This window comes from Urocitellus parryii, chromosome 6 (genome assembly GCF_045843805.1).
Source record: "Urocitellus parryii isolate mUroPar1 chromosome 6, mUroPar1.hap1, whole genome shotgun sequence".
In the NCBI taxonomy this organism is placed as follows: domain Eukaryota; kingdom Metazoa; phylum Chordata; class Mammalia; order Rodentia; family Sciuridae; genus Urocitellus; species Urocitellus parryii.
The window spans coordinates 178,624,682-178,640,061 of NC_135536.1; the positions used below are offsets into that span (position 1 = coordinate 178,624,682).

General features: G+C 36.4%; 1 protein-coding gene and 1 pseudogene across 1 annotated transcript in view; one reads left to right on the forward strand and one right to left on the reverse strand.

The window, feature by feature from the left end:
- The window catches only part of Rbl1 (RB transcriptional corepressor like 1), a 53,972-nt gene that overhangs the window by 12,400 nt on the left and 26,192 nt on the right, over positions 1 to 15,380 (reverse strand). The window contains exons 12-16 of the mRNA XM_026383220.2: positions 14,730 to 14,867; positions 11,737 to 11,901; positions 9,453 to 9,585; positions 4,509 to 4,775; positions 3,354 to 3,565 (exon numbers count right to left, since the gene is read on the reverse strand). Coding sequence (XP_026239005.2) covers positions 3,354 to 3,565; positions 4,509 to 4,775; positions 9,453 to 9,585; positions 11,737 to 11,901; positions 14,730 to 14,867 — 915 coding nt within the window. The remainder of the gene's footprint in view (positions 1 to 3,353; positions 3,566 to 4,508; positions 4,776 to 9,452; positions 9,586 to 11,736; positions 11,902 to 14,729; positions 14,868 to 15,380) is intronic.
- Positions 12,234 to 12,902, forward strand: LOC113178973 (small ribosomal subunit protein uS5 pseudogene; annotated as a pseudogene).

Sequence of the window (15,380 nt, forward strand, 5' to 3'; positions counted from 1 at the left end):
CAGCCTCCCAAATTGCTGGGATTACAGGTGTGAGCCACTGCTTCTGGGGAAGGCTTCACAGCATAGGTTTGTGTGCAAAATCATCTGGAGAATCAACTGCCCCAAAATGCACAAATAAAATAATTACAGTTGAAAGCAACAAAAGACAATGAACATTATTGTAGAAACCAGGACTGTTTTCCAGTGTCTGGTCTCTTTTTTTTCTACGTAATAAAACTCTTGCCAAGGGCTGGGGATGTGGCTCAAGCGGTAGCGCGCTCGCCTGGCATGCATGCGGCCAGGGTTCAATCCTCAGCACCACATACAGACAAAGATGTTGTGTCTGCCGAAAACTAAAAAACAAATATTAAAAAATTCTCTCTCTCTCTCTATCTCTCTCTTAAAAAAAAAGAGTTAATACTCTTTCCTCCCCTTTCATTAAAAAAAAAAAAAAAAAGAAAAACTCTTGCCACTTGCCCTCCTGAAAATTCTAAGCAGCACTGGTGAATATAACTTCTGAGAAGGGTTCTAAAGGTAAGAGCGAATGCATTTTTTTTTTCCTTGTTGGTGCTGGGGATTGAACCCAGGTCCTTGGGCATGCTAGGCAAGCACTCTAGTAACTGAGCTATAACCCCAGCCACTGGAATGCAGATTTGATACCTAGAGTAGGAGCAATTATTTTGAGTTGAGTTAGAAACTGGGGTTGTGGCTCAATGGCTAGAACGTTTGCCTCACACACATGAGGCACCAGGTTTGGTGCACCAAATCAGCACCACATAAAAATAAATAACAAAATAAAGATATTGTGTTCATCTATAACTAAAAACAACAACAAAAAAACCCCTAAAAAAATCCCTAGAAAGAACCTAAGTTATTATTATTATTTTTTAATTTTTTGTGGTCCTGTAGATTGAACACAGCAATACTCTATTACTGAGCTACATTGCTTGTCCTATTTTATTTATTTATTTTGGTACAGGGGATAGAACCCAAGGGCACTTAACCACTGAGCCACATCCCCATCCTTTTAAAAAATATTTCATTTAGAGTCAGAGTCTCACTGAGTTGCTGAGGGCCTTGCTAAGTTGCTGAGGCTGGCTTTGAACTCACAATCCTCCTGCCTCAGCCTCCTAAGCTGCTGGGATTACAGGCATGTGCCACCATGCCTAGCGCCCTTTTTTATTTTTTAATGCATCAAAGGATATTACCAGCAAAATGAAAAAACGACTCACAAAATGGAAGAAAATATCTGTAAATTATGAATGTGATAGGGATTAATATCAATATCAAGAATATATTTAGAGCTGGGGTTGTGGCTCAGCGGTAGAGCGCTCGCCTAGCACGGGCGGGACCCAGGTTTAATCCTCAGCACCACATAAAAATAAAGACATTGTGTTGTGTCCATCTACCCCTAAAAAATAAATATTAAAAAAATATATTTAAAGAGCTCATATAACTCAACGAGAAAATGAATTAAAATTAAAAATTATTCAGATGGGGCTCGAGTTGTGGCTCAGCAGTAGAGCGCTCGCTTAAGCACATGTGAGGCCCTGGGTTCAATCCTCAACACCACATAAAAATAGATAAAAAACTTAAAAAAAAAATTAGTTGGAGGGGCTGCAGTTGTAGTTCTGTGGTACAGCACTTACAGACACTGGGTTTGATCCTTAGCACCACATAAAAATAAATAAAGTTATGTGTCTCTCTATAACTAAAAAGAAAAGAAAAGAAAGAAAGAAAAAAAGACAAATTTACCGAAAAAACATTGGGCAGAGTACTTGAATAGACATCTCTCCAAAGACAACACATAGAAGGCCACTAAGCCCATGACAAGAGGCTTAACATCAATAATAAGGAAAGTGAAAATCCAAACTACAATGAGATTCTACTTAACACCCATTAGATGGCTAAAAAAAATTAAAAGTCCAGAAAATAACAACTATTGGCAAGGAGAACTGTGTACTGCTAAAAGAAATATAAAATGGTATAGCCACTATGAAAAATAGTATGGTAGTTTTTCAAGAAATTAAATACTGAGTTATTTTTTTCAATTCTGGGAAAATATCCAGAACACTGAAAACAGAGATTCAAACAGTACCAGTGTTCATAGCAGCATTTTATTTACAATAGACAAAAGGTGAAACCAACCCAAATGTCCACTGACAGATGAATGTTGTACACACATATAACAAAGTATTACTTATCCTTAAAAAGGAAAGCAATTCTAACATATTACCACATGGATGAACATAGAAGACATTATGTTTAGTGAGATAAGCCAGTCACAAAAGGTAAAAATATTATATGATTATATGGTATATAGAGTAATCACATTCAAAGAGCTACAAAATAAGTTAGTGGTTGCCAGGGGTTTGAGGGAGAGGAGGGAAGAGTGAGAAGATGAAAAGTTCTGGCAATGGATGGTGTAAATGGCTACAGAAAAATATAAATATATTTAACATTGGGCTGGGGATGTGGCTCAAGCGGTAGCGCGCTCGCCTGGTATGCGTGCGGCCTGGGTTCGATCCTCAGCACCACATACCAACAAAGATGTTGTGTCTGCCAAGAACTGAAAAATAAATATTTAAACAAAAAAATTCTCTCTCTCTCTCTCTCCTCTCTCACTCTCTCTTAAAAATATATATATATATATATATTTAACATTGAACTATACACTCAAAAATGTTTAAGATGGGGCCGGGGTTGTGGCTCAGTAGTAGAACACTTGCTTGGCATGTGTGAGGCACTGGTTTCGATTCTCAGCAACACACAAAAATTATAAATAAATGTCTATTAACAAATAAAAAATTAAAAAAAAATAAGTTTAAGTTGGCTGGGTGTAGTGGTATACACCTGTAATCCCAGTGACTTGGGAGCCTGAAGTGGCAAATTTGAAGTTTGAGGACGGCCTTGGCAACTTAGTGAGACTGTCTAAAGTAAAACATGAAAAGGATGAAAAGTGCTGAGGTAGCTCAGTGGTAGAACTCCCCTGCGGCTCCATCCCCAGCACCAAAAATAAAAAAAACTATGATCTCCATTTATTTTTAATTTTTTTGGTAGTGCTGGGATGGAACCCAGAGCCTCATGCATGCAAGGCAAATGCACTATCACTGCAATTTCTCCACCCTTTTAATTTTATTCTGAGACAAGTTCTTGCTAAATTGCCTAGGCTGGCCTGAAACTTGTGATTGCCTGTCTCAGCCTCCCCAGTAGTTGGGATTACAGGTGTGTACCATCCACACAACTAAGATGGCAAATTTTATCTTATGTAGATTACCCAAAAATAAATAAATAAATAAATAAATAAAAAAGTCAATGTTTTTTCTCATCTTGCATGGTTTAAATGAGCTCTTTTCAAATACTATAACACATACCTTTCTGTAAAACAGTGCTAAGGACCCAGTCCTCTTTGGTTTGCTTATTCCAGTCATATGAACTTCTTGTGCTTTAGTCAGATGGGTATGTTTTGGAGAAGCACCAATTAATGACTGAGCAGTAAGTGATACAGGACTCTCAATGTTGGACTCCCGAGTTGTATTCATGGAAATAGGTATCAGTGTGATTTCTCCAGCATCATTGGCAACACCTGAATGTATGAGCAAGAGTTCCCAGTTTTAGAAATGAGCAATGTGTTCTAGGAAAGTTTTCAATTGTATATAGTTTGTCAATTATATAAACATGTACACATAAACATATATATGTCTCTGTTTATATTAGCATAGGAGTATGTTACGAAAGGAGACAAAGATTACAAAATAGTAATTGTATCTTTTTTTTTGAAATTTCTTATTATTTTTTTTTTTTTTAGAAATTGTATCTTATAACTGAATTCTTTTTTCATTTCTCTCCTGAAATGAGAATATTCTATTTTATTTATACTGGAATTAGAAAAACAAACTTTGTTCTCATTTTTGTATGTGCCTGTGATGTTCTTATACTTTAAATTATTTTGGAAAAGCAAATTTTGTTCTGTTTTGACTTTTTTTTTATCAAAATACAAAATACTTGCTCAATACATTCATTTGAGAAGTTGACACAACAAAACAAGTCCTAACAAAAAGGGTAATAAATTTAAAAAATGTAAAAATTCAAAAGCAGTACAGGTTCAATAAAAAGGTGAAACACAGAGGATTTTTAGACAGTGAAACTACTCTGCATGATACTATAATGGTAAATATATATCAATATGGTTAAAATACACCAAGAGTGAACCTTAATGTAAACTATGGGCTTTGGGTGATGTTTCAATGTAGGTTCATCAAATGTAACGAATTCTAGTGTAGGATGCTGATGGTTGGGAAGGTGTGTGTGTGTGAGGATGGAAATGTCTGTATCTTCCTCTCAATTTTGCTGTGAACCTAAAACTGTTCTAAAAATCAAGTCTATTAAAACAACAACAACAAAAAAAAACTTGAGAAAAAAATGCTGAGTTAGAAAGATTACATGATCCAAATCCACTAAGACACTGCTTAAATTTTTTCCTAACTCAGAAAAAAATATGATTTTAAAGTGCTTTATTAAAATGTTACCGTGCAATGGAATTGTAACTTTATGTTTCGTTGTCCCTGTTACTGTGGCTGTGGCCATTGTTAGAAGAGTTTGCCCAGGTGATATGGATATATTTTCAGTAGTAATGCTTGAAGAAGGAGCAATTTTCAATTTTGTTCCTTCTGTCAAAATCTTGTCCATTAGCATTTCCTTTGGGGGGTCTTCTCCAAAAAGTCTTCTCTTGGCACTCCCTGCAGTAGGAGAACTGTACCGTTCATGGACAGAAATTGGAGACAATGGTTGCATATCTAATAAAGAGAAAAATAAATTTAAAACAGTTTGAGACACATTCCAAAATAATAAATCAGGTTCACTTATTCATATACTAAGTACCAGGGATCTAGCAGTGAATAACACGGCATCTGCCCTCGTGGAATATCCTGTCTAATATGTGAGAGAAGCATGAAGTAACTTATTACAATAAAATGTGAAAACTATTACAGCTCATCTTCCTGGATTCTTAACCTCTGACTGTATCAAAGGAGCAAAATAGAAGTTGAAAGGATAAGGCTGGGGATATAGATCAGCTGGTACATGCACAAGGCTCTGGGTTCTAACTGCCAGCACACCACATACACACACACACACACACACACACACACACACACACACACACAAAAAGTAGTTGAGAGGATAAAAGTTGAGAGATAGAATGACATGACCACTAAATTTAAGAAACAGTTCAGTTAGCGCCTGTCTCCCAGCTGTATCTAGTAAATGGCACCTGAGAAAAAGGATTTTGATAGCAAAGATCAGGGATTTGGGTCATGGTTTTGCCTCCTCCCACACTTCAAGCAGTTTAAAGCAGTGGCTGTGGTCTTGTGATTTAGTAGACACAAATCATATTTTTTTTAAAAATTTGTTTTAGATGTAGATAGACACCTTATTTTTATGTGGTGCTGATGATCAAACCAAGTGCCTCACAAATGCTAGGCAAGCACTCTGCCTCTGAGCAACAGTCGCAGTCCCCAGAATCATCTAAATAGATTCACCAAAAGTCCTGAGTCAAGGTGCTAGGACTCTGCTGACCTGTCCTGCTTTGCATTTCTTTTCTACTAGGTGCACAGCTTCTCTAGCCTCTTTCAACCCTACATCTTTTTGCACAATTCTTCCCACTTTCCTCAACCAATTGTTTCTTCACAGGTATATAAATAATATACTTTTTTAAGATATATTTTTTAGTTGTAGATGAACACATTATCTTTATTTTATCTATTTTTATGTGGTGACAGGAATCGAACTCAGTGCCTTACAAATGCTAGGAAAGCACTCTATCACTAAGTCACAACCCTGGCCCCTATTTCACTTTTGAAGTGAAGACAGTTTAATGTTTGTTTTTACATTCTCTAGATAATTAGACAGTCAATAATCTATTTTGAAAATATGCTTAAAAATACAAAAATTACCTCTGCAATGATTTGAAAACTCTGTATTAGTGAGATGATTGGGGACATAATCATGGTTTAATAAAAATCTTTCCATTATTTAGGTTACGAAAATAGCTCTGACTTCTTTAGTACAGAACAAGTGGAAATATCAACTGTAGCTTTCATGACCCTTTGTACAAGAGTCTACTTGCGTATTTTTTTTTTAAAGAGAGAGAGAGAGAGAGAGAGTTTTTTTTTAATATTTATTTTTTAGTTTTTGGCGGACACAACATCTTTGTTTTTTGTATGTGGTGCTGAGGATCGAACCCGGGCCGCACGCATGCCAGGCAAGCACGCTACCGCTTGAGCCACATCCCCAGACCTACTTGCATATTTTAAAGATAAAAAAAAATCCAAGACGGTCCTTGAATCTGACAAGAATGTTCAAAGGTGATATTTCAAGGAGACTTGAGTTACAGACATGAAACCAGCTGTAAACTCCTTTTGAAATAATCTTTTGTCAGCACAATACTGGAAAAGCTATGGCAAAGACTAAAAAGTTTAAGGAACATACAAATGAAAAACTGACCCAAACTTACAAACATGACAATATTATAAGACACAGAAAAGGTGCTCAGTTATAAGTTAAACTACTGGTAAGTTTTGTTTTGTTTTGCAGTGCTAGATATCAAACCCAGGGTTACTTGCATGCTAGGTAAGTACTTTTCCAATGAGATACACTCCCACCTGAATCTTATGAGTTTTTTTTTTTAATATTTATTTTTTAGTTGTAGTTGGACACAACACCTTTATTTCACTTGTTTATTTTTATGTGGTGCTGAGGATCGAACCCAGGGTCTCGCATGTGCGAGGCAAGCGCTCTACCGCTGAGCCACAACCCCAGCCCAGAACCTTACGAGTTTAAGGAGAAATAATCCTCAATGTTTTATATTATGCTGTATTAAGATATTTTTACTAGCCAGGAATGGTGGTGCATGCTTATGATTACAGCTGAGGCAGGTGGATTGCAAGCTTGAGAGCAGGCTAGGCAACTTAGTAAGACAGTGTCTAAAAATAAAAATAAAGGGCTGAGGATGTAGCTCAATGTTAGCATGCCCCTGGGTTCCATTCCCAGTACTGGGGGGGAAAAATTCCATCTCTCTAAACATTAATAACTAAAAGTAAGAAGAGTTTTTTTTTTAATATTTTTTTAATTGTTGATGGATCTTTATTTTTTTGTTTATTTATATGTGGTACTGAAAATCAAACCCAGTGCCTCACAAATGCTAGGCAAGCACTCTACCACTGAGCTACAACCCCAGCCCAAGAGCACATTTTGTGACAGGATAATTATCACCATTGATTTAACACTGATTTGCATTTATAGCACGCATAATTTTTTTTTTTTTAAGAGAGAGTGAGAGAGGAGAGAGAGAGAGAGAGAATTTTTTTAATATTTATTTTTTAGTTCTCGGCGGACACAACATCTTTGTTGGTATGTGGTGCTGAGGATCGAACCCTGGCCGCACGCATGCCAGGCGAGCGTGCTACCGCTTGAGCCACATCCCCAGCCCCACGCATAATTTTTTTGAAAAATATTTTTAGTTATAGATGAACACAATACCTTTATTTTGTTCAGTTTTTTTAAAAAATATTTTTTAGTTGTAAATGGATCTTTTATTTAATTAATTTATTTATTTATATGTGTGCTAAGGATCGTACCCAGGGCCTCACATAGCCAGGCAAGTGCTCTACTACTGAGCCACCACTCCAGCCCTTATTTAGTATTTTTTTATGTGGTGCTAGGGATCAAACCCAGTGCCTCACATGTGCTAAGCAAGCACTCTACCACTGAGCCACAACCCCAGCCCTATAGCATGAATATCTTTAACATCCTACACAGCATGTAAACTGGACTCCAGATACACATATGACAGTCCAAAAGTGAATGTAGATCTACCTTCTATGTAATCTGAATACTTGTTCTTCTGAGATTTGTTCAGTGATACTGTGGGGACAGATTTCCTTAACCCATTTTCAAAAAATTAAACAGTAATATGATCCTAAAGATGCACATGTTAGTTTGCTATGTCACAAAAGAAAACAATAAAGAATGCACTAAAATCTCTCCATTGGTAAGGCTCAAAAGGAACATTTTTAAGAGATAAGTCATTTATTAGATGAACTTAAGCATCCCAAAGAGAATATGAGTAGTTTTGCTTAAATATTTATCTTTCTACCGAAACATACATAGACAAAGGAAGAATATAACTTTTGTCAAATTTGGAAAAGTAGGTATAAGTTTATTTAAATTCTTTCCCATTAGCATTTTTTATGACTTTATGATTTATTTTATATGATTTTAGGAAAAGTCATATATGTTTATTAAAAGTCCAAAATACTACTTCTACAATAATTAATACTACAATTATATTATAGTGTATTGCACTTATTTTTTGTGGTATTGGAGACTGAATCCAGGGGTGCTCTACCACTGAGCTACACTCCCAGTCTTTTTTTTTTTTTTTAATCTTTATTTTTATTTTGTTTATTTTTTTATGTGGTGCTGAGGATCGAACCCAGGGCCTTATGCGTGTGAGGCAAGTGCTCTACCACTGAGCTACAACCCCAGCCCCCCAAGTTTTTTTTTAAGAAAAGTTTTATTTTGATTCAGGGTCTCACCAAGTTGCCAAGGCTGGCCTTGAACCTGCGATTCTTCTGCCTTAGACTCTTTCATTTTTAGGACTATAGGCATGTGCCTGAAATTTAAAAATTGCGATATCTGTGCTCAGCAGATACTGAAATTTTTTAAAAAGATCATATTCAAAATCAGATTAGGGCTGGGGTTGTGGCTCAGTGGTAGAGTGCTTGCCTAGCATGCGTGAGGCACTGGGTTCGATCCTCAGTACCACATAAATATTAAAAAAAAATAAAATAAAGGTATAGTATCCATCTACAACTTAAAAAATATTTTAAAAAAATCAGATTAGAAACCCTTTTATTTTAGGGCTGGGGCTGTGTCTCAGTGGCAGAGCGCTTGCCTAGCAGATGTGAGGCACTAGGTTCAATTCTTAGCACTGCGTTATCAATAAGTGAAATAAAGTTCTACTGACAACTTAAACAATATTAAAAGAAAAAAAAATCATTAAAAAAAACTTTTACTTTACTATAATATTAAAAAAATAACATCATAAAGATGTTAGAAGCACAAAGCCGCTTCTCATATCCTGATGAAGAAACTAGATTTTTGCTGGGCACAGTGGTGCATGCCTGTAATCCCAGGGGCTTGGGAGGCTGAGGCAGGAGGATTTTGAGTTCAAAGCCAGCCTCAGCAATGGTGAGGCACTACGCAGCTCAGTGAGACTCTGTTTCTAAATAAAATACAAAATAAGGCTGGGGATATGGTTTAGTGCTCCTGAGTCCAATCCCTGTTAACCTACCCCATCTTCCCCCCAAAATAAACTAGATTTCTGAATTACATACTATCAAGACTTGAAGTTTTCTCTGACAAAAATGATCTTTGTAATTTTTCCAGTATTTTATCAATGCTGAACCTACCCCTTCGAAGACTTCCACTGTCAGTCCGAACTTCCTTGACTCTTGGATGCATTATAGGAGACATTGGCATCATGGGAAGATGTCCTTGTACATTTCCTCCATTTCCTGTTTCAAAGTTATTTGGGAATATAACCTGTAGAAAACAAAAACCCTTTGCCTTATATACAGATAAACCCAAACCCACTGATTAAATCACAGAAAAAAGTTTTCTTGAACTTCTTTTTACTGTTTTATTTCCCTTTCCTTATTTCTTTACAAAATGTAACAACTTTCATAAAGTGCTCAATTAACGTTAAATATGAGCTTGTTTGAATTTTAAAATTTATCTATGTAAACTAATGGCTACTGTGAGTAAACCTATGAAGTAGACACTCTCATCTTTTATTTAGGGATGAGACAATTGAGATTCAGAATGTGAAATCTGCCCATAATCATACTAAGTAATAAGAGGAATGGCTTTGATCCAAGTATGTTTCCTTTAAGTTCACAGCTTTTTTTTTTTTTTCACTTTCTAATGGACATATACTGATGAATATCAAAAGTTGACCAATTAATCATAGTTTCCTGCAAAAGGCAAAGAAGTACCAATGGCTCATGTTTGTAACTCCAGCAGCTTGGGAGGCCAAGGCAGGAGGATCACAAGCTTGAGGCCAGTCTCAGCATCTAAGTGAGGCCCTAAGCAACTCAGTAAAATCATGTCTCAAAATAAAAAATAGAAAGGGCTGGAAATATGGTTCAGCCTCCTGAATCACTAGGATTACAAGTGACTTCCATCATGCCTAGCTGAAAGAGAAATTAAGAAACTATCTTATCTTCAATTCTTCCTGGTCTTGGATCCTTCTTCCGTTAGTTTGGATTAGGAAAGAATCAAGAAGTTTAGTGAAGTAAAAGGAGACACAGAAAAGCAAAGAGAGATCAAAAGATGATAATTACAAAAGAATAACAGAGATGGAAGGAAAAACTCCTTTTCATATAAATTGGAGCTGTCAGATGTGATTTCATAGAACTTTTGGCACAAACTTTTGATTTTTTAATTCTAAATATCACTAATGAAACCTTTCAACATTTGAAAAATTTTAAATGATGAGATTAATTGGTTTCCTAGATATGACACTAAAAACACAAGCAATACAGGAAAAAAAAGATAAATTGGGCATCATCAAAATGAAAAATGTGGGGCTGGGGTTATGGATCAGCAGTAGAGTGCTCACCTTGCATGTGCAAGGTCCTGGGTTCGATCCTCAGAACCACATAAAAATAAATAAATTAATTAAATAAAGGTATAAAAAAATGAAAAATGTTTGTGTTCCAATAGATAACCATATTAAGAAAGTGAAAAGTCAACCTAGAGAATGGGAGATAAGTTTTGCAGGAAATGCAAATCAAAACCACAATGAAATACCAATTCATAAGAAGGCTATAACTAGAAACACAGATACTGGGCTGGGGTTGTAGCTCAGTAGTAGAGCACCCAGTGCCTAGCATGTATGAGGACTGGGTTTGATCCTCAGCACCATATAAAAATAAACAAATAAATAAAATAAAGGTATCTTGTCCATCTACAACTAAAAATATTTAAAAAAAGAAACACAAATACTAACAAGCATTGGCAGGGATATGAAGCAACTGTAATCTTTGCACACTGACGATGGGAACAAAATTGTTGTAGACACTTTAGAAACCAGTCTGACAGTTCTCCAAAAGCTTGAACAGTTACCACATAATCCAACAATTCCACTTGTAGATATACAACCAAGAAAATTGAAATAATGCCCACATAAAATCTTGTGCCTGAATGTTCACAGCAGCATAATTAATAAGAGCCAAAAGATAGAAACAACCAAATGGATGAATGAAGAATGGCATATCCATATAACAGAATATTATTTGACAAAAAGGAAATGAAATATTGATATATGCTACATGATGGATGAACTTTAAAAATATAACAAGAAACCGGTAACCAAGGACACATTGTATGAATCAATTTATATGAAATGTACAGAATATACAAATGTGTATTATAGAAACAGAGAGCAGAGCAGCATTGCTTTGGTTAGAGAGAAGGTAGCAGGACAGGAAGTGATAGCTAAAAGGTATAGGTTTCTTACTTAAGTGATGAATATGTTCTCAAATTGACTGTGGTGATGGCTGCACATATCTACATGCAAAAAACCACTGTACACTTTAAATTGGTGAGTTGTATGGTATAGAAATATACCTCAATAAACCTGTAATTTCTTTTAAATGATGGGGAGGGAGTATTAACCTTGCCCTGACTCACTTCTTCACAGGTAGGAACTTTGTTTGCAGAAGCCTGGAGAGTCTCCCATAGTGTAGAATTATGACTCCATGCTAAACTCTCCAAAATCTGTTCTTCAATGCTGTTTAGGTGTTTTACCATGTCCCTGGAGAGTGCCTCCTCTGAGCGGATCACCACCTCAATAACCTGGAGAGGAGAAAGTTGAGAAGGCAATGTGGTTTCAAGCAATCAGTTCTGGTTTGGGCTTGCAAGCACTTCTTCTACAAAGAAACTTTGGTAGTCTTTAATAAAAATATTTTCACATACATTTCTGTTTTTTCATGTCTTACAAAAACTGGTCAAAAGTCTAACAGTAGAAGTTAGGTCTTGGGTTTCCAGTTCAGTTCTAATTTTTAGTTTATTGTCCTTTCACAGACTATTCTTCCCAATATCTCAAAAGAACAGAAGAAATGAACTATCCAAGCAAATACCATATGGTAAATGACTTTGGTTCAGGGAGGGGACCCAGAAGCCCTATAATGGGAGACCATGGCAGGTGGGTCAGGGTCAGGAAGTTTGTGGAGGCAAGCTGGGCTGTCTGGTCAAGGACATAAAGGTCAAATCCCTTGAGATCTATCTTTCTATCCATTAAGAAATCAGAGTTCACTGACTTTTTCCAGGGAGAATTTCCCTCAAGGATGAGGTTTTAGAGGTGATGCTGGTACAAAAGCAGGCTCAGGTTCAATGCATTAGTCCACGGGGACTACAATGGCCATGTCAGTCTGGGTATCAAGTGGCTTAAGGAGACATCAATGGGGCATGCGGGGAACAAGATTACCATCCTCACATTGTTCCTTGCAAGATGACAGGCTTTTGTGGTTCTATGCTGGTATACCTCATCCCTGTACCCAGTGCTCTACCACTAGGCACCAGAGGCACTGGCATCCCATCAGCCCATGTGCCCAAGAAGCTACTGCTGAAGGCTGGAACTGACAACAGCTATGTCTCAGTCAGGGTCTGTGCGGACACCCTGGGCACCTTCACCAAGGCTGCCTTCTCACTGCCAATACCTTCAGCACCTGAACCCTGTCCCCTGGAAAGAGAATTTGTTCACCAAGTATCCCTATCAGGAGTTCACTGACCATTTTATAAAAATCCAAACCAGAGTCTCTGTGCAGAAGACTCAGGCTATAGATAGCTATGACTAAAATGTATAGTTTTTACACATGAAAAATAAAGTGAACTTAGAAGGCCTGCTTTAAAAAAAAAAGGAACTTCTTTACTTATATACACTATATTCTATTTTATTTTTAAATTGCTGATAGACCTTCATTTTATTAATTTATTCATACGTGGTGCTAAGAATCGAACCCAGTGCCTCATACATGCTAGTCAAGTGCTCCTCCACTAGGCCCCAGCCCAAGCCCTATAGTTATATTTTAATAAGGGAAAATAGCTAGAACAAATCTGTGTATAGACAAAAAAATATTAATAGTTATTATTACTAATAACTAGATTATAATGTGATTTTAATATTCATATTTATGTGTATTTTCTGTTTTTCTTCAACAAGCATATAATTATTTATTGGAAAAAAACAAAAACAAAGGTTTGAGGGCTGGGGGTGTAACTCAGTGGTAGAACACTTGCCTACCATGCATGAGGCCTTGGATTTGATCCCAATCACCACACACACACACACACACACACACACACACACACACACACACAGAGTCCTGGGGTGGGGGGGAATCAAAGGCTTTAGTTTCTTAAATGAAATGCGAATGTTACAAATTAAAATAAATTGTTGGGTTGACAGATGGCTCAGTGGTACAGTACCCAAGGCCCTGGATTCAATCCCCAGCATCAGAAAAACAAAACAAAACATAAACAAACCGCTCTCAGGTTATGGGGAAAACTAAATTTCCTAATGGAAAAATCTGAATATGCACATGAAAGTAAGTATAGCATCAGAACCAATTTCCCCTAAGAACCTTAAACTCAATCACAGTCAATAATTCAATCAGATAAGCTTACCCATGATGTACATTTTCTACAACTCTGATTCGAGCAAACTTTAGGTACAAAATGTTTACTCCTGTGCTAGAGATGTAGTTTGGTGATAAAGCTCTTGCCTTAGCATGTGCAAAAGGCTCTGGGGTTGATCCCTGGCTACACACACACTCTCTCACACACATATGTAACTCTTCAAACTAATTTTTTTTTATCATTAATAGTTTGAAAGTAGCACAGATGACTAAATATTAACTAAATCATGCCAATAAACATATCAAGTATCATTAGTCCTAAATTTGAAAATGAGATATCATTAATCGTTACTATGATGACATAGCTCAGTAGCTATGACATACTTTATAAGAGAAATGTTAATATTTTCTAATAGTTCTAAAGCAAAAAAGCTTTCTGGAGAAGGTTTCTTTTTTTCTAACACTCCTCATAGAGAAAATAAAAAGGGTAGAGTAAGTAAGACTCACTCACACAGAATTAGCTCAACTTTAGGGAATAAGCCTGACCTGTTATTACAACTTCACAATCTGTTTTACTTGGTTTCACCACCGGCCCCTTTTATCCTTTTTTCTTTTTTGCAGTGCTGGGGATCAACCCCAGGGTCCTGTGTATGCTAGGCAACTATTCTACCTCTGAGCTACACCCCCAGTCCACCATAATCAACTTTAGACCTTTGCTGCCTTCCTCTAGGAGAAAGTGTTTTTTGTTCTTCATTGCATACTTGGTTAATAGGTTTATGATTTTCATTTATAAATATGGAAACTTTGAGGTTAAGTACTTAGTACCAGGTCACATTTGCAAGTAGTGATGAAAAAAGAACTGAAGTTATGAAATTGGCTTAATTTACTTATATCCTCATTCTCTCCAGTTTGTTCTCATTCCACTCTAAAAGCATTAGAACACCTCTAGAAATATTTTCCAGAAATCACAACTGTGTTTCTTTAGCACTAAGACAAATACAACATTTATGTGTGCCACACTATAAAAGAACTTTGCTATTATCTCACCTTATAAAAATAAAATGGCTGCAAATCGAGAACTTCAATAATCCAAGGAAAAGTACGAGGTGAGCTGTAAGCAAACAGCACAATTTCCAAACAACAAGCCATCAAAGAACGATGAAATATATCCTGTTCTAAAAGAACCTTGGGGAAGAAAAAGACCACGGCTTAACATTTCTCAGCAATTTTAGTCTCCGTCATCCTAAAAAAGAAAACTATAACAACAAAATATATTATGCTAGCATATTAGAGATAAAAATCAGAATTCTTGGGCTGGTGGTATATCTCAGTGGTAGAGCCTAGCACGTTTGAGGCCCAGGATTCAATCCCCAGCACTGCATTAAAAAACAAAAACAAAAACAGAAACTGAGTTCCCAAACTAGTTTTCTTATATCTAATTTTAAAAAAATATATTTTTCAGTTGTTGATGGACCTTTATTTTTATTTATTTGTATGTGGTGCTGCGAATCGAACCCAGTGCCTCACACATGCTAGGCAAGCGCTCTACCACTGAGCTATAACCCCAGCCCCTCTTATATCAAATTTTGTTCAGTGATAGATCTTAAATCTAAATGAGGTGCACATAACAATCTGATTTGAAATCTGAACAAATGATAAAATATTTAATATTTCCATCAAAATAAAAGCATTAGGATT